This window comes from Cervus elaphus, chromosome 18 (genome assembly GCF_910594005.1).
Source record: "Cervus elaphus chromosome 18, mCerEla1.1, whole genome shotgun sequence".
Lineage (NCBI taxonomy): Eukaryota > Metazoa > Chordata > Mammalia > Artiodactyla > Cervidae > Cervus > Cervus elaphus.
The window spans coordinates 73,099,675-73,119,333 of record NC_057832.1 but is presented as its reverse complement, the minus strand read 5'-3'; the positions used below and the strand labels follow the sequence as shown (position 1 = coordinate 73,119,333).

Sequence of the window (19,659 nt, the reverse complement as noted above, 5' to 3'; positions counted from 1 at the left end):
CAAATGCTGGTCGGGGTCCTTGGCTAAGAGGAGACTCTGCCTTGGGCCCGCCGGTGTAATAAACTGCACTCCACTATCTGCATTGTCCTTCTGAGTGAGTTTGTGTCCCGGAAAGCGTGGTTATAACAGTATCTTTATCATTGTTGGTCACAAATATTTCTGCCAGTCTGTAGTTTGCTTATAGATTTATGTATGGGGTTCTTTCTTGAACATTTATATTTATTAATGCCAATTGTGCTCAAACTTACTACTCTTTTCTTTATGATTTCCTTTTATGTAAAAAAGTTTCCCTTCTTCTGAGGTTGTGAAAACAAATTTGCATTTTTGGAAAAAATTCTTACTGCTTTATAGTTGAGACTTTAAGCCTTCTGGAATTTATATTTTGTAAATGTAAGCTAAAGAGCTAGTCTTATATTTTCCATCCAAAGAATCGATTATTCTAACTTTCTTTGCTCAGAGTCCAGCCTTGTAACATGTTCTCTGTGAGTTAGGCTCTGTATGAGGTTCTCTATAGGCCTTTCCTTTTCTGCTTATCCCAGAAACCCTAAGAGGAAGGTATCATGCCCATTTTTCAATGAAAAACTGAGGTTCAGAAAGGTTAAATAACTTGCCCAAGGTCACACGTGCTGTGTGTGTGAGAGAGACCTGTTTAACTCTGCCATTGAATTCCAAGTAATGGAGTCAAACTTGGAACCCTGAGCAGATACAGAAATAGTTGGAGATGGAAGTTCAATGACCCTGGCCCATTCAGAAGGGACAGTGGACCTGGGGGAAGCTTGAGTAACACAGACAATTAAATCAGGGTCTCCCAACCTTAATTCTATTGACCTTTGGAGTGGATAATTCTTTAGGTGGTTGTAGGGGGCCATCCTGTGCATGGTAGGATTTTAACAGCACCCCAGTTTTCATGGTTTTTATCCCTTACATAATATTAGTACCTTGCCACATCTCCTCCCCACCCCTGACTGCTGGCTGTGACACTGAAAAATGTCTCTAGGCACTGACAAATAGACAATAATCAGTAGTAGCATCAATTATTAACCCTCAGTAGCACCAATTTATATTAATTATCAACCGTGACCGATTGCAGATTTTATCCTTGGACTATTGCCTCTCTGTAGCTAGGGGACAGAGGCTCTGGTTTTCCTTTCAAGCTACACCTGCTCAGTGCTCTGTCTCTGGCAAACTGCATCCTTACTCAACCTGTCAACAGAGGGGCTCTGCTTCACTCTGCAAATGTGCAAGCTTGGTGTGATTGAGCCGTGCCCCAGGTCACGGCCAAGCACATGCAGACGCTTGTACCAGGGCAGGAGTGTCCGGGGCTGGGGGCACTTCATGCTTTCCTTTCAAAATATTTTTCTTTGTTGATGAGGAACGCAAATGGAAAAACACAGCCCTGCTGATGTAAAATGATTCCTCAGTCCAGATGTGGCAGGGCCGAGGAGCTCCATCATTCATGATTCGCGTCAGGCTGTAAACATGGGTGTCACAGAGTCCCGCCTGACAAGCTCTGGGATTGCAGACCCGCACACAGATGAGGGGGCCTGCCGGTACTGGCACCATCAAGACCCTTGAAGATCTAACGCGATTTCCAGTCGCCCCAGTGCTGCGCAGGGTCCAGGGCAGTTTAGAACACGGTTTCTAGCCTGGTCAACTGAGATCCCTCATTTTAAAGTCTGAAAATATAACAAAAATGACTGGGTAATGAATATCCAAATTAGTCTGAGCTGCTGTGTAGGTTCTCTTGTTTCTTCCCCTGATAACACTGGTTTTGCCCCACTCAGGATGGCTTAGCTATGTGAATCTTCTTGCACGCTTCCTGTTTTTCCCTGTTGCCATATGGACTTTCAAAGAGACTTTGACAAGCCCCCATGTAAAGTCCAGAGCCTGGATACCTTCAGACTTCACCTTGCCATCCAGACTGGTATCCTTGCTGAAAACAGAAACAAGGTTTTGCCGAAACTATTATCTTCACAACGAGCCCATGGGGGTGCATGGGGACTTTGTGATTGTGCTTCCTTTTCTAAGTTTATTCCTATTTTCCAGACTCTCCTGACACCCTACCCACTTCTGCTGGGTCCCCCAGGCTCTGAACCCAACTTTCAGCCCTGTGGATGAGGCTGAGATCACAACCAAACTGGGCTCCCTGAGTGTGGACTCAGGCCTTCTGCTTTGCTGAGTCTCCTTCATTTGGGGGGAATTTTCCACGGTGGGGCCTCAGAGGGCTGGGCTCAGAGAAGAAAATTATAAAGAATATTGACCTACTGGGGCAAGAGGTGTCCTGTGGCTGCCATTTGTCTGTGACCTTGGTAATGTTAGGACAGACATGGGCAGACTTACAGACAAAGTCAACCCCTTCCTGCCGGGAATGCAGAGTTCCACCCCGAGGCTGCGGTGGAGCTGGGCACAGTGTTCTGTAATCTTGGTGAATATTCAGTGGCTTCTGTCCCCTTCACTGGCTCCTGTCTATGCAAACAGCCACCTGGGAAGGAGAAACAGAGGGTGTGCTGGCAGCGGTGACAACAGGGGACAGTGGAAGGAACGCAGGGTCCCCGAGGCTGACCCAGGGAGCCGTCGTCGAGCTCCCACCATGGACAGCAGGGTGTGGGGTGCCTGCGTCCTCTGCTTGCTGGTTCCCTTGCCGATCGTGAGTAGCCAGCTCAGACCCTCCTGCCCCTCCCACTGAGCTTGAGATCTGGGAGCCACTGGGCCATACTGGGGTCCACTGAGGTCCACTACCCTTCCCCGGCGCAGGAGTCTCTCTACTAAGCAGTCTGGTGGCCTGGCTTGGAGAACTCCTGACACCTGCGGTCCCCACCTCTCCTCCCCCTCCCTTCCCAGGCAGCCTGCTCACCCCTGGGGAGCTCTGACAGTAAAGCGTCCTTCCTGGAGTTGAACTGAGTTCACCTGCCCATTGCACCCCCCAGGGCCCGTCTGCACCCTCGGGGCCACAAGACTCTGTCCTAAAACAGTACCTCTGCCTCCCTTTCACACCCTGAATCTTCTCCACACCTCCTCCTCCGAACAAGCTTGCAGAGCCCTCCCAGTCCTCACATCCCTGGAGCCACTTGATTGAGTTGCTTCCTTTGAAGAGGGTGTGGCCAGGGATTGAGTGTGTCTCAGTAGTAAGTGAGAAGTTGCTCTCCTCTCCAGCATCTGGGAGCCTCTCCCTCACAGGCCACACCCTGGACCCTGAGCAGCTTTCCACAATCAGGTAGAGCCCCGAGGCCTAGAAGGCTGGGGAGCTGGCTGCCAGGAGGGGCCCTTTCTGAATGTATTGTGAGCTTTTCCGGAGTTAATGCAAGTGACAGTGACTTGGGGACCAGGAGGGGAGACACAAGTCCTGGGTTGGAAGCTGTGGCTCCCAGGGTCTCCTGTGAGCCCGCGTGGACTGTGGTTGCCCTCTTTCTCCACTGGCTTGTGTGTGAGTGTCTGTGTGTGAGAGTGTGTGAGTGTGTGTATGTTTGAGAGTGTGTGTGAGTGTGTGAGTGTGTGTGCATGTGTGTGAGTATGTGTGGTGGGGGCTGCATATGCTCTTGTGCACGGCCTTTGGGCTTGGATACCGGTGCTGTGAATTCGCCATGTGACCTAGGTAAGTCCCTTGCTGAGCCTCACTTGTCTCTTTTGTAAAAGAAGAAAATAACATCTGCCCCCCAGGGCTGTTGTGCCTGGAGAAGGACCTGACTTGTCAGAGGCCGGGCCTGCAGTGCATCATGGGTGGCTTTCCCTGCCCTCCCTGCACTGCACAGAGTGGGGCCTCCTCCCGCTCATCTGTGTGCACCCCACAGGAAATGATTATTCTCGAAGGGGGAACTGCGATCCTGTGGGGGTCACTCGGCAGCTGGTGCCAAGTCAGGGTTAGCGCTAAACCCCAGTCTCCTGGTGTGGCCTCTGTCCTGCACAGAGCCCAGGTCAGCTATAGCCATGGTCAGCCAGGCCAAGGTATGCAGGACGACAGTCTCCCCTGAGGAGGAGTGGGGTCCCGGACATGGGCCAGATGATCCCTGACCCCACAGTGAGTGGTGGATCCAACCGGAGCACTGGGATAAGTCTTGGGAGGGCCCACCTCTTCCCATCCCCAGCAGTTTCCACCCACACACCTGGGTCACAAGTTGAGCTTCCCTGAATTTTTCTTCCCTTGGGAAGTGTAGTGGCTGTCTGTCTCTCCTTTTGGTGGGAGGCTTCCCACCAGCGGCCCTCATTCCTTTGGCCCCGGTGGTTCCACAGTCAGGCCCTGAGAAGGCGTCTCAGGAAGGGATGGGATTGTAGATGTGGAGGGGGAGGAGGGCAGATGGAGCCCATGGTCCCATATCAGGCCCCCCTCCTCCCCATCTACCCCCTGAGGACAATCAGACTGCTGTTGTGGACATGTGGGGGAGTAAGACTGGGATTCTCCTCTGAGGTGGCCCTAGGCTCACTGAGTCCTGGGAAGAAGCCAAGAGGTGCTCCCAGACTGGAGATCCAGAGCCCAGGCTACAGGTGGAATCTGCATCATGAGGTCCCAGGGCCCAGGCAGGAGGTGGCAGAGCTGAGCCCAAGCTGGCTTTGGGGGACTGGGGTCAGCCGGTCAGGACAGGGGTGTCCTCCCCTGCAGGGGCGGGTCTGATGGGAGTGACCCTCCTTACTGCTCAGGGTCTCCAGGTCCTCTCCTAGCCCACTGGATCCCTTCCACGTGGTCACCTACTGTCGACTGTCCCTATTCTAGTGTTTGAAGTCTCTGACCCAAGCTACTGTCTCACACCCACTATGCTTTTGCCGTGCCTGGGTTTCTGTCAAAGGACACTAGGAGTTAATTAACCTCCTGCTGACATGGACTCTGTGCCAGACATTGGGGGCTTGTGTGTGTGCTTATGGATGTGAGGATGGCCACGGGTAGGGCTCTCCCCTCACGCAGCTCAAGTACATCTGCCCACTCTCTTGTCTGGGCATGTTCTAAAAATAATGCTCCTTTCTCTTCAAATGTTCAGCTCAAACGCCAGCTCCTCAGTCCTTGTGAGAAGGGCCACCCTCCCGTAGTGACTACCCTGCCCCTGCTAAGTTTGTATTAGATGTATTAGTACCAGGTGTTAACTCCCTTCCTCACCACACTCTTCCCTGGGAAATCCTTGGGGACAGAAATCTACACTGACTGAATTTGATGTGCATGTTGGATTCGAGCGTGGGCTGTGGATCCATATTCACAGTGTAGGGAGCGTGTCTTGTAAAGCTGAGTTCCTTCACGTTTGTCTGTTTGGGACTGTGCCCTGTTGGATGGTCAGTTTTTCTCCAGTCTGGGGAAGTGGGAGGGAGAGGTGTTAAGAATTCCTGCCTTTGACTCCAGCTCCCTGGAGAACTTGTTAAAATGTGAAGTCCTAGATCCAGCCATAGATCTCTGCGTATTCTTGGCTCCATTGCAGTTGATCTCTGGCTGGGTTAGAGACACGTTTTCAGAAATACTGCTAGAGGATTTCCAGAAAAGCAGCTTGTTTCCTAGCTTCCAGAGATCATTCCCTGTGAATGATCCACAGATCATTTCCCAGGATACCAGGCTCTGGGAAATTCCTAAAACCTAATTCTTCCTGATTGTTGGACTACATTTCAAGGCAGTTATCCCTCCATCTATCATCCATTACGCATCCATCTCTATGCGCATTCCCTCATCCATCCACCTATCCACCATGCCTCCATGCATCCAGTCATCCATCTATCTATGTGTGCTAAGTTGCTTCAGTCAGACTCTTTGTAACCCCATGGGCTGTAGCCCACCAGGCTCCTCTGTCCATGGGATTCTCCGGGTAAGGGTATCAAAGTGGATTGCCATGCCCTTCTCCAGGAGATCTTCCTGATTCAGGGATCGAACCCGTACCTCTAACAACTCCTGCATTGGCAGGTGGGTTCTAACTAGTGATAACTAGTGATAACTAGTGGGTTATCACTAGTGCCACCTGAGAAGTCCATCTATCTATATTTTGTATGTATATTCACTCATTCTACCAGCCAGCCACACAGTTACCCATTCATTTATTCATCCATGAAGACATATTCATTTGTTCCTTCACCTCATTCACTGGGGAAAAAAAAGCCACTACATGGCTGCATTGTTGAGGTGACCATCTCCATGTCATCTTCTGAAGACTTTTATTTAATGTGTCTCAGAACTGACTTCCATGAGTTGAAAAGGGGAAACCTTTGTCCAAATCTCCATCTATTCTCCCTCCCTGCCTCCCTGCTTGCCTGCCTTTCATCCAAATAGCCATTAAGTTTCTTTGATCAGCCTGGTCCCTGTACCTAACTAACAGCCCAGCCATGGAAACGATCAGGCTTTACCTCTGTCCTCAGGTCGTTTGACCAGCAAACCTAGACGAAGCACACACGTGGCTTGGCTCACGTCATTAATCCTCTCCTGCACAGGTCCTGGGCCACGTGCCTCCAGAATGTGACGTCATCACTCAGCTGAGAGAGGATGAGCAAGCATGTCTACAAGCTGCCGAAGGGATGCCCAACTCCACCTTGGGTACGGGGCTGGGGAGGGAGGAGGTGGCTCGTCGTGGGTTTCTCCATCTTCTCCAGCCGCACCGCTCAGGATGGTGGACAAGCCTGTCCCCTGGGCTGAGTCTCTCCTGCTCCCACCTCGCTGTCCAGGCTGCCCCAGAATCTGGGACGGGCTGCTCTGCTGGCCGACGGCGGGCTCCGGCGAGTGGGTGAGCCTCCCCTGCCCAGCTTTCTTCTCTCACTTCAGCTCGGAGCCAGGTGAGGGGTGCTGGCTGTGGAGATGGGGGGAGGAGCAGAGGTGAGGTGGTTTCCTCAGGCAGTGGCCGAATGTGGTGGCCATGTCCTGGCTCTGGAGTCAGGCAGACCTGGATGGAGCGCCGCCTTATCCCTTCCTGTCTTTCGCTGTGAACTTGGATGAGTCAGTTACCAGCCCCCCCACCCCCCGACCTTCAGCTTCCTGACCTCCTGTGACCTGGGGATAACAAGAGCGCTAGCCGCACAGAGGGTACGGTTAGGCTCGGGAGTGCTGCACTTGGGGTCAGGCATGGAGTACTTGTTCTCTGGGTGTGAACAGGAGGTGTGAGCAGGAGGCCTGGCCATGGGGGTGGAGAGGCAGAATCAATCTCCCTGTAAAGCGCTACCAGTTGCTTGGTGGGGGAGAGCAGAAGGGCAGCCGTGCTCTGCCTCACCTCCCTGGCCTGGGTGTCTGGGGTGGACGGTCCCTCCGGTGGCAGAGAGGGCCTCCTTTCCTTAGGATGCTGGGGATCCAGTTCGCTACTCTGCCCCAAGGAAACCGTTCTCTCAATTAACAGAAGGTGAGTCTGAGGCCAGAAAGGAAGGTCCCAGAAGGTGTCCCAAGCAGGCAGGGAGAACACTCTGGAGAACAGGCTCCCCTCTCTCTGCTGCAGAGATGGGCTGTCTGTGCAGACCCGACCAAGGTCACTTCCAGCTCTCCCACCTTCCTGGGGAGAGGGGGGAGTCGTCCTGACCACCTCTCTGCTTCCCTGGCTCCGCTTGCCTCCCAGGGGTGGTGAAGAGGGACTGCACCATCATAGGCTGGTCGGAGCCCTTCCCGCCTTATCCCGAGGCCTGCCCTGTGCCCCTGGAGCTGCTGACTGAGGAGGTGAGAGGCTCGTCACAGATGTTTGTGTGGCCGGTAGACTGCACAATGGAAGGGGCTGCCACTTCCATTGAAGTTGGCGGGTCGGAATATGAATGACAGCACACTTCTGGAGGATGGCTGGAAGAGAGGGTGTGAGAATTAGAAGAGAGCAAGTGCTAACTTGCTCCAGAGTGACAGGTGGGCTAGGAGGAGGAGGGAGGCAGAAGGCAGGGTGGGCAATGTTACCTGGCCAGCGTCTCCTTGACACCCTCTCTGTGCCCAGGCTCCAGGACTGGGAGCTGGGGGTGGTTCCGGGAAACAAACCAGATTTCCCAGAACCAGCTGAGTGGTTCTGGGCAAGGACCGCTGCAAAAGCTCCCTGCCCTCTCTGGTCCTCAGTCGGTGGACTGGTGTGCATGGCTGTGGGAGAGCGAGGGAAACCCAATGATGGAAGTGACTCCTACCTACCCCAGCAGCACACTCCATGCTTCCAAACTGAGCAGTGCTTTGGCAGTTGCTTCCATTCCTATAACCCCATGGCTCTCTTCCTCCAGCCCTGAAGGTAAAGCATGAGTCTGACATTCTTTCAGATAAAAAGACTGAGTCAGGGAGGGGCAGTCAGGGGTGATTGCCTGCATCCCTCAGGGGAGCTGGGTCCCTGATCGGTCCCCTCCCCACAAGGCTACACCTTCTGTCTCCATCTCCGGGGTCCAGGCTGAGTTGATTGATTCAAATACTTGGTTGTGGAAAGAGCTTAGCCTTGAAGCTGTCCCTGCTGTCCCCTTTATTTGAGGATGTCGTGTTCCCAAGTTGATGAGCAAGCTGGATGTCAATAAACAAGCCCGATTTACTCCTGAGCTTTCACACTCCCCAGGGACGCGCAGTTTCTGTGGCAGCTTCTTTCCCCCATCTCTAGCAGCAGCTAGAGTTAAGCATCTTGATCCTCATCCCCTCTCCCCCACCCCCGCTTCCCTCCCCGCTCCTGTTCCCTCACTAGCCTACAGGCTGTAAACAAACTCCAAAGGGAAAACTCCAAAGAGAGCTTGCTGTGGTCCCCACAGACACCCCTGCCCCCACACCGACAGTTTGGGGGAAGAACTGAAAGTGTCACCTGCTTGATGGTCAAGCCTCCCTTTCCTCAGAGGCCCCGCTGCTGAGATTCCCTCTGTCTCCACCCTCCCCAGAAGTCCTACTTCTCCGTGGTGAGGATCGTCTACACCATGGGCCACAGCATCTCGGCCGCGGCCCTCCTGGTGGCCATCATCATCCTAGTTGCTTTCAGGTTTGCCATCCTCATTCCCTGCTCCAGAACCTTCCCTGCCTCCCCGTCATCTGCAGCACCAAACCTGATCCTCCACCTGGATATTGAAGACATTCCCAGGGCTGCACTGTGGCCATTTCTAACTTCTCCTTTCGCTTTCCCCGTGAGTGGACCCATCTCTTTACACCCTAGGATTGCTCCCACCTCTACATCTTTGCTCTGGGGAACTTATTCAGTTTCCTTTGAATGCCTGCCTCCATTTCCCCTCAAACCTGTTAATATTCAAAGCTCAGTTCTCATATGCCTTCAAGAATCCTCTTTGTCTCTTCTGAGAAGCTGTGAAGCCCTTCTTGACTATTTCAAGCCTTTAATTTTTGCCCTCCTAAAACCCTCTCCAGCCTGGCCTGAGCTGTTGTCTCCTGGGAATGAGCCTCGTCTCTCTGATTATCCGGGGGTGGGGGAATCCCCTCTCATTTCTGCCTCTGTCCTCCACATAATGAGCTCCCTGAAGGCAGGGAACTGCTATTTTCTGTCCCTTCACCTGCACCAAGCCTGGCTGTTCTACAAGGTTAAAGCTGAAGCCTCACATTCAATGGATCCAATCTGATAATAGCCAATCCAAGCCCATGTGATTCACCTCCCTCCTTGCTCAGCCTCCCCAAGCCTGCTCTCCCTCCTTGCCTCCTGTTTTCCTCACCCCTCCCACTCCCTCCAGGAGGCTCCACTGCCCCAGGAACTACATCCACACCCAGCTGTTCATCACCTTTATCCTCAAGGCGGGAGCTGTGTTCCTGAAGGACGCCACCCTCTTTCACCACGAGAACACGGACCACTGCAGCTTCTCCACTGTAACAGTCATGGGTGGGGGTGCTGGTGCGGGTGAGGAGGTTAGATTAGAGATGTCAGCCTGTCCATTCCTGTGGGCTGACCCTGGGGCTCTGGCTTTGCCAAGGACAGAGTGGGAAAGTAACCCTCCCCCTTTCCGCCTCTCCTTGTGGTCACGTCCTAAATCCTCCTGTGCCCAGCCCCATCGTTCCCTTACTCCTCTCTCTGCTCCATATTCTGTATTCTTGCTTCATTCCCCATCCCATAGCCCAACCCGTGCTTTCCATCCCATACTTCCTCTTGGCTCTGTCTGTGCTGGGTGTGGGTGTATCAGGGGCTGGACAAAGCCAGGTCCCTTCTTCAAGAAGCACCCAGGATGCCTAAGGGGATAGATTGTACCAGATTACAGGACCACCAGGTAGAGGGAGCTGAAAGCTGGGAAAGAACAGGAGAGGGCTTCAGGGAGGAGGTGGCTTTGGAACACTGGGGAGGGGGGAATGGGGAGCAATGATAGGGAGGGAGGGGGGAGGACCAGGGTGAAGCAGCTTTCACAGACAGGAGAAGCTGGGGCTGTTCCAAGAAACAGGGAAGTCATCATGGGGGTGGGGAGGCGGACAAATGAGAGGAGACCAAAAATAAAAGAAGTTGTGTTGAGGGCAGCTCTAGGTATTCTGACTCCGTACCGAAAATGAATAGATACATGAATGAACAAACCAACAGATGACCTTCATTCCTTAACGTAAGAAACAATAATAGTATATATACTTCATGCTTAGGTACCAGGCATTATGCTAAATGCTTTACATGTATTGTCTCATTTTCTTTCCTATGTATATTTTCATTTTAGTTCCATTTGTAGATGAGGGATAATTGGGAGGTCACCCAGCTGCTGAGTGGTGGGAATGGGGCCAAGTGCTCTGCCACCCAACAGATGAGCAGAGTCACTCAGTGAATGAATGAATGCAAGGGTGCATGAGTGTGTCTTTGCAGGATGGGGCACTGGAAGAGTAAATGGTGTTCCATAGCCTCAGCTGTAGGGATAGACTTGAGCTCAGGAGGGATGGTGAGATAGTATCAGTAAAAATAGTAGCAATTTGTATACAGGGTTTCCATTTAATCCTTATGATGAGACCATGAGTTAGGGGCTGGAAGTTTTTCATTTTATACCTGAAAAGTTAAGGTGTGGGTGGGTTACCCAGATGATAAACTTGAAGCCAGGCTCTCTGGATCCCAAACCTGTGTTCTTCACCACCACATTTTACTACCACATCCCCTCGGCGGTAGCCCAAAGTAGAAGAGACCTGGAGGCTGGGGGAGACTTGGTGGGGCTCCAGTGGGTGTCCTGGCTCTGAGGTACCCAGGCCCCTGGCCCACAGGTTCTGTGCAAGCTTTCTGTGGCCACCTCCCATTTCGCTACCATGACCAACTTCAGCTGGCTGCTGGCAGAAGCTGTGTACCTGACCTGCCTCTTAGCCTCCACATTGCCCAGCACGAGGAGGGTCTTCTGGTGGCTGGTTCTCGCTGCCTGGGGTGAGCACGGAGGGCTGGTGGGCACCATGGTGGGGGGATGGAGTGGGTGGAAGATTGGGGATGACCAGGGAGCTCACACAAAGGTCCTTTCAGCTCACTCATGATGACCCCAAGGCCAGAAAGGGGGAGGACGGCTGTAGTGATCCAGCGAGTGTTGAGATCAGGACCAGGTCCCCTGCCCCGGGCTTCCCATGGTCCTGCCGTCACAGTGCCCTGTGTGACTGGTGGTGGTGGTGGGAGGTGGGCACAGGATGCAGACCCTTGCTCATGTCCTTTCTGTACCCCCACAGGGCTTCCTCTGCTCTTCACCGGCACGTGGGTGGGTTGCAAGTTGGCCTTTGAAGATGTTGCGTGAGTTTGGGCTATCCCTTGATCACACCTGTACCGGGTCCCGATGGGGTGTGGATTGGATGCTCGGGCGATGAGGCTGTCCTCCAAGCTGGGATGAGAAGGAGGGGGTCCCTGGTCCTGACTTCAGGAACTCCCAGGATTGGGTGGGGGGTGGAGAGGGGTGGGAGACACAGTCCATGGATAACACAGAAGAGGCTTGAGCCTGGGCAGGAAGGGAGCACAGGGTCTCAGGTTTCGGGATCTCAGGGGATAGGGGCTATAAGTAGGGACCTTCCAGAATAGGGGAAGTGTTGGGGTCACAAGAAAGCAGCAAACACAACTGATTTTTGAGAAACTCATCCACCTTGGTGAAGGGAAAGGGTGAGCCCCTCTTGAATTAGGGTGTCCCTTTGGAAAGGGCCTAAATGTCTCGAGGAGATGAGGCTGGTTGGGAGTAAGGTGAGGCTATAAGGATCGAATTCTAGAGGGAGAAGCCTAGAGCTGTAGGTAGAGGGAAGAGAGGAAAGAGGGGCAGGGGTACCTCAGAAAAGGGCTTCCCAGCAACTGCGCTCTGTCCCCCACCACCCAGCCATCAGTCCAGGCCTGCCCTCTCTTCAGGTGCTGGGACCTGGATGACAGCTCCCCCTACTGGTGGATCATCAAAGGACCCATCGTCCTCTCTGTTGGGGTCAGTGCCTGAGGCCGGTGTCCTCTGCATTATTCAGCCAATCTCCCTGGGCCCACCGAGCAGCCATACACAGTAGGAAACACGACTCCAGGCTCGGAGCCAGGACACTCTGGGTTCGAGCCTGGCTCCACCCACAGGTGCTCTCTGAGGCCCTCTCTGGACCTCAATAGGGAAAGTCGCTCAGTCGTGTCCGACCCTTTGTGACCCCATTGACTATACAGTCCATTGAATTCTCCAGGCCAGAATACTGGAGTAGGTAGCCTTTCCCTTCTCCAGGGGATCTTCCCAACCCAGGGATCGAATCCAGGTCTCCCACATTGCAGGCGGATTCTTTACCAGCTGAGCCATAAGGGAAGCCCATGGATAGCCCATTGGAAAAACCAGAGCTCAGGCTTCTTCTAACTCAGAATTTTGATGAGTCTGGTAGCCTGGTTGCAGATCACCTACCATTGCAGTGAGGCCTGGCTGGGGGCGTAGAAGGAGCAGCAGCTGAAACCCCTACCTTGCCCACGCTCAAGGCAAGGCAGCCAGGACTGGTTTGTGTGGCCTGGGTGAATGCGCACATCTTTGTCGATTTTGTAATTGTCCCAAGTGAAGGCTACATGCTTTTTAGACCAACCTGAGAGGTGCTGGAAGCAGGATGAAAGGTATGGCCTCCTACTTTGGCCTGGGACTGGAGGAGGGGGACCCTGAGCCCAGGATCCCCTGAGCACCATGTTGGACCTCCCAGTCTCCAGGTGACAAGGTCTCAAGCAATGACCTGCACATCCTGGCCCTCAAAGACCTGAGGTTTCTAGTCCCCAAAGAGGTCCTACCTCAAGCCATTTGGGTCACTCCTGCCACTTGCCTTCCATCTTCCTGCACCTCCATTTCCAGGTGAACTTTGGGCTTTTTCTCAATATTATCCGTATCCTGCTGAGGAAACTGGAGCCAACTCAGGGCAGCCTCCACACCCAGCCTCAGTACTGGTAACGTGTGTGTGTGTGTGTGTGTGTGTGTGAGTGTGCATGTGTGTGTGTGTGTGAGTGTGCATGTGGGTGTGTGTGTATGTGTTTCAGGAAATTCTGGGGACATAACTGGTGCAGGAGTCAGATGGTTCTTTTTTATTCGCGATTAGGCATCCATCATCTTGGTCCCGTGCTTCTCCCCAGGTTCCCAGAGAGAGAATAGATCTGGTCCCTGTCCTCCAGTGAAACAATATAGGAAGGATGGGGGTCCCGAACAGTCAGTTAGCAACCCACATTGTGGGTAATGAATGTGGAGATCAATTTCTATGGGAGCCTGCGGAAGGAGATCCTTTCTAAATGGATCGTGGGGTTGGAGTACAATCTGGGAGGACTTTCTGGAAGAGGTGTCTTTGAATTAGACTTTGAAAGATACATAGACTTGACTGGGATAAATTGAGACCAGAGCATTTGAGAAAGAGAACAGCAGAATCCAGGCCTTGTTTTCTTCTGCAGGCGTCTCTCTAAGTCAACGCTTCTCCTCATTCCACTGTTTGGAATTCACTATGTCATTTTCAACTTCCTGCCTGACAGTGCTGGCCTGGACATCCGCCTCCCCCTAGAACTGGGACTGGGCTCTTTCCAGGTGAGGGTCCCCACGGCACTCTCTCCTTCCCTCTGAGTCTTTGGGTAGGAGGCGGGTGCTGCTGTCCACAGGGTTGGTTGATTTCATGGCAGGTGAGGGTGACTAGACCAGTTATTCTTCCTTCCAGATACTCATTCATCTATTCAACTGCCCATCTGTTTGTTATTTTATATCCATCTATCTCTTTATTCATTCAATTATCCCTGTATCTATCTACCAATCCACCCATATATCCATCCATCCAATCTATTCAATATTTTGTTGTTGTTTAGTTGCTCAGTCATGTCCGACTCTGCGACCCCATGGACTGCAGCACACCAGGCCTCCCTGTCCATCACCAACTCCCGAAGCTTGCTCAAACTCATGACAATTAAGTTGGTGATGCCATCTAACCATCTCATAAATTAATAATTTACTGAGCACCTATTATGTGCCAGGCCCTGTGCTCAATACTGGGGGATGCAGAAATAAATAAAATCAGAGAAATGGGCCAACAGGCCAATGACAAAGCTTTTGTATGCTTGCTACAGCAATTGCATATGACAATATGCCTAGCACATAGTAATGTGATGAATATGTCTACTTTGCATTTTTCCAAAGACCTGACCCAAGTCACAGCCTGTTGAGGGTGGGGGAAAATGTAGTAGGAAGACTACAGACACCTGAGGCCAGGCCAAGGTGATGGAGTCCTTTCTCTTTGACCCCACAGGGCTTCATTGTTGCTATCCTGTACTGCTTCCTCAACCAAGAGGTATGTGACTCAGACTATCCTTATTCTCTAAGCCTTTCCTCCCACCACTCCTAAGGCTGCCTCTCTCCTCTCTCCAGCCCCTGTAAATCCCACCTCAGGCCATAACTTGAGTCCTGCAATCCTTTGTGGAAATCTGTCCTGTGTTTTTGGATCAAGCTTAACCTGAATGCTTCCTGTGAACATCTTTTATCCATCCTTCCTCTGGTCTTGGCCAAGCTTACTATCCATTCATCATGAGGTAGAAAAGGCCTCTCAGGGATTAGAAGAGGGACGTAGGGGCTGGGGGGCTAAAAGGGTCCCTCAATTCTGTATTTCTGAAATTGAACATTAGAGAGAGTTGGGGGAAGGAATAAGTCAGATCCGAGAGAGGTAGAGAGAAGACACAGAGGAAACAATGAAGTCTAAGGTAGACATACAAAGCCCAGGAAAATAGATTCAGGTGAAGGACAGGGAAGATGATGGAGAGCAGGGGCAGGGGTCCTGAGAGAGGGCACCTGGAAGAGAGATATGCAAGAAGAGCAGACCAAACAGAGGTGAACAAACACATGAATAGACAGTGTCCTTGTCCTTGCGTCAGTTGCTCAGTCATGACTGACTCTTTCCCTTGAGGCTCCTATGTCCATGGGATTTTCTAGGCAAGAATACTGGAATGTGTTGCCATTCCCTTCTCCAGGGGATCTTCCCAACACAGGGATCAAACCCAAGTCTCCTGAATTGCAGGCAGATTCTTTTTTTTGGGGGGGGGGGCGGGGCACTTTATTATTACTACTTTTTTTAATTTAAGGATAATTGCTTTACAGAATTTGGTTTTTTTTCTGCCAGACATCAGCAAGAATCAGCCATAGGTACACCCATCAGGCCACCCTCCTGAACTTCCCTCCCGTCTCCCTCCCCATCCCACCCTTCTAGATTGTCACAGAGCCCCTGTTTGAGTTCCCTGAGTCATATAGCAAATTCCCCTTGGCTGTCTATTTTACATACAGTATTGAAAGTTTCCATGTTACTCTCTCCAGGCAGGCAGATTCTTTACTGTCTGAACCACCAGCAGAGTCCCTATAGACAGAATAGATGGTGCCAGTGCACTGTAGAATTATGGAGAGATGGCAGAGAAGAGTAAATTATAACATTCAACCCAGAAGACACTTCGTGTTTTTCCCTTCGGACAGACTTGCTTTGAGGGCGGTAGTGAGAGAATTTAACTCTGTCCCAGACTACCAGCTCCTTCGGCGGAGCGCACAGGCAGACTCACGGGCTCCCTCTAGTGGCCATGGATTTATGGTGGGCTCGGCCAGGACTGAGCGACTGAACTGACCGAACTGAACGGTTCTGCTGGAAACCTGGGTACACAGACCTGTCTGCCAGCTGTGGAGCGTGGCTACCCCTTACCTGACACTTCTGTTGCTTATCGGCTCCCCCTCCTCTGACATTCTTTGTTCCCACTAGCCTCTCTGAGTCTCCTGCAGACTTATCTGTGATCTGGGAGCAAACACAGGTCTTCCGAACCTGCCTGTAATGGCTCATGGGCCCTGGGCTATTTGGAGAGGACAGACTACTTATTTTTTGGCCAGAAACTCACGAAAACACCCATAATTGTCTTTAAGTGGGCCAAGACAAAAGCAGTACTAGAAGACAGAGAAGGTCTTCTGTCTCTGTCTCTGACCAAAGGGAATGGTCAGAAATAGCTGCAGGAAGGAGGAAGCAGTGTCCTCTAGAGGTAGTACTTAGCTGTGGCTGTGGCCAACCATAGCTTCTCCTGCTGCAGGAAGCCGCTGTGTCAGTTTCTCCTGCATGGCCTCCCCGGGCACCCTCAACCCCACTGGGGCAGAATAAAGATGTGGCAGTGGGACCTTCCTAACATCCTCCCTCTTGTTCTTGGAGGTGAGGACTGAGATCTCACGGAGATGGCACGGCCACGATCCTGAACTTCTGACAGCCCGGAGGACTCATATCAAGGGGACGACACCTCCACACTCGAGGGTGAAGGTGCTGACGTCTGTGTGTCGCTGGTCGCAGCGTGTGACTGGAGCCCACACCTGAACTTGGGCAGCTACCTGGGTCTACCACCCTCCACAGCGTCCCGTGGGAACCCTCATGCTTCCACCCAGCACTCCTTCTCTGTCTTGTTCCTGACTCTTTTTCCTGGGTCCTTGTGTGTCCGTTGCTGTTCTTCTCATGTCCCTGCTCCTAGAATCTGGGCCATAGCCCAAGGCCAGAGGAGCCAGTAAACTTGTAAATGAATAGATACACATTAGAGTGAACCCATATACCTCTGCGGGGGAGGGATCTGTAAGCTTTGTTTGGACCGTGGTGCTCGTGTGCATTTATCACATCTCAGTTCTTGTCATATCACCATCACGTGTCTGTGCAGGGATCCTCTTGTTTAATTCATTAAAAAAACATATATTCTCTTTTGTCTCCACTTCCATTCCCCTCTTCTGCAGGCAAACATTCCAATGTGTTAAATGCGAATGCTTGTTTCTCTGTTCTTGCAAAACACGTAGCGTTGTGTGTCTGTACTTTTAATTTACATAAATGCTGTTGGTTATATGCCTCATCCTGCTTCTAATGCTTTTCCTCTCAGCACAGTACTTTTAAGAGAGCCACCCGTCTTGCCATGTGCCCATCTGGTGGCTTGTTCTGACTGCCTTATGGTGCCACATGGTGTCACCAGCCACGTGCGACCATCCGTCTTCTCCTGCCTCTAGGTGACTGTTCACGTGCCCTCACATCCCCGGGCCGGGGAGCCTTTCACCGGGACACACTCCGGGGAGTGAAAGCTGTGCCAGGCCGGCCGATGTGCCTTTTCTTAACGTGACAGAGTGGTTCCAGATTGCGCTCCAGAACTGCCAGCGAGATCTCCACTCCCACCAGCAGCTCCACCAACACTTGGCATTACCCAGCTTTTCAATGTTTGCAAGTCAAATGGGTGTACGGTGACATCTCCTTGTTTAAATTTACATTCCTCTGATAACTAATGAGCGAGCATCTCTTCTCTTCTCATGCCTGTTAGCCTTTTAGGTTTGTCCTTCTGGAAAATGCTCAGATCTCTCTCTTTACTTTTCTCCAGGGTGGAGGTTCCTCAGGTCTAGGTTTTTCTCTTATGTCTTCTCTGTTGCCTGCCCTCCTGTGTCCCCAGCCTGCTTCTTCCTCCCAAGTCCTCTGCCCAAGTGCTGCCCCCGAAGTAATGCAGCATGCTTTTCTTCCTTTAGTCTCAAATCATAAAAGTAGGTCATCCTATTTGCAGGGCATTTGGAAGATATACAAGGGCTTTTAAAAGAAAATAAAAATCAGCCACTGGGCACTTCCCTGGCGGTCCAGTGGTTAACACTTTGCCTTCCAATGCAGGGGTGCAGATTCGATTCTTGGTTGGGGAGCTAAGATCCCACATGCCTCACAGCCAAAAACCAAAACATGAAACAGAAGCAGTATTATAACAAATTCTGTAAAGACCTTAAAAAATGGTCCATATAAAAAAAAGTCATTAAATTAAAAAATCAGTCATAATCTCATTACCCAAAGACAATCACCACTGATATTTTTGTATGTTTCCTAAAAGATTTTTCTCCTCTGCTTCTTGAAACATCTCGAGGTCATGATATGTTCATAAATTTGTGTCATTTCTTATATTTAAAATGAACATAAATGATATATAAAAATGGACAACAAGCATATGAAAAGATGCTCAATGTCATCAGTCATTGGGAAGATGCAAATCAAAACCTTGATGAGATTGCATTTTACACCCAGTAGAGGGACTAAAATGCAAAAAAAAAAAAAAAAAAGACAGTAACAAGTATTCACAAGGATGTGAAGAAATTGGAACTCTCATGCTTTGCTGGTGGAAATGTAAAGTGATACAATTGCTTTGGCAAAAAGTCTGGCTGTTCCTGGAAAAGTCCAACATTTATTTACTTTGCATATAGGCAAAAGAATGAAAAACTCATGACTGCACTAAACTTATGCCTGAATATTCACAGAAGCCCAGTCATAACTACCAAAAGATGGAAACCCAACCGTCCATCAGTTATTAAATGGATAAATAAAAGGTGATATATCCATACAATGAATAACAAAAAGGAAAGAAATATGGACACATGATTCAACATGGATGACCCCTAAAAATATTGTGCTAAGTGAAATGACTTAGATATGAGAGATTATTTATTATATGGTTTCATTTATATGAAATACTCAGAATAGGCAAATCTATAGAGACAGAAAACAAATTAGAGGTTTTCAGGGTTGGGAGGATGGAAACTGATTACTAATGGGTACCAGGTTTCTTTTAGGGGGGATGAAATGTTCTAAAATTAGATAGTGGTAATGGTTGCACACTCTGTGAATATACTAGAGACCATTGAATTATATACCTTAAAAGGGTAAAATTTTTGACACGTGAGCTATATCTCAATAAAATTGTTATTCAAAAAGTAAACAAATATTTGCTGCAGAACACTTGAAGACCTATATTCTGCTTCATAGTTTGTAAAGCTTACCTAATAGTCTTTTTAAAGCTTCAATATTTCCAGTTTTATTTCATGTATCTAATGTTCTTTATTTAACCAATAATTATTTTACAAATATTCTATTGGTGAACTTTGTTTCTAATTTCTTAATAGTTGTTATGACAAACTTCTTTGCATGTAATTCTTCATGTACAACTCAAAAAAAAAAATAAAAACATTGGCGTAAACCCATAAACATAGAATTTTTTAGCCAATACAACGCAAGTGATAAGTATTTTAAATCTTATTGGCAAACTGCCTCCCAGGAAAGTTGACTCAGTGTATTCTTGCACAAGCAGTGTGAATGTGATGGTCTCTCTGCTTCATTATTGCTATTAAAAGTATCTTCATCAGCTTAATAGTCAAAGAGTGGTTTCCTGAAGTTTTAACTGGTATTAAGTAGAGGTTAGCAGTTGGAAACAGAGGTTAGCAGTTGGAAACAGTGGTTGAAGCAGAAGCTCACTTTGTGAATGATCTAGTCCTTCCTTAGAGGCTTCATTTATGGCCGAAGCCTACTTCTTGCATCCTTCCAGTTTCTACTGGAGCTTCAAATTCCCACTACTTTGTTAGCCTCTTCCATTACAAGAATGCCTGGATTGTGACTGT

At 50.3% G+C, this 19,659-nt stretch overlaps 1 protein-coding gene across 4 annotated transcripts; it reads left to right on the top strand.

Moving 5' to 3' along the window:
- Positions 1-2,494: 2,494 nt before the first annotated feature.
- Positions 2,495-18,416, top strand: GHRHR (growth hormone releasing hormone receptor). 4 transcript variants are annotated; one of them, XM_043872469.1, is made up of 14 exons: positions 2,495-2,647; positions 6,391-6,493; positions 6,622-6,729; positions 7,497-7,594; positions 8,758-8,855; positions 9,550-9,688; positions 11,036-11,189; positions 11,480-11,540; positions 12,138-12,207; positions 13,084-13,175; positions 13,668-13,797; positions 14,507-14,548; positions 16,427-16,531; positions 17,254-18,416. In XM_043872469.1, the coding sequence occupies exons 1-14, from the start codon at positions 2,591-2,593 to the stop codon at positions 17,320-17,322; spliced, it is 1,326 nt and encodes a 441-aa protein (XP_043728404.1). In that variant the 5' UTR covers positions 2,495-2,590; the 3' UTR covers positions 17,323-18,416. The 4 variants fall into 4 exon arrangements, with proteins under 4 accessions (XP_043728404.1, XP_043728408.1, XP_043728407.1 ...); XM_043872473.1 differs by having other exon boundaries at positions 2,540-2,647; positions 9,550-9,682; positions 16,427-16,525; positions 17,254-17,423; XM_043872472.1 differs by lacking the exon at positions 17,254-18,416 and having other exon boundaries at positions 2,540-2,647; positions 9,550-9,682; positions 16,427-16,956.
- The last annotated feature ends 1,243 nt before the right edge of the window (positions 18,417-19,659 follow it).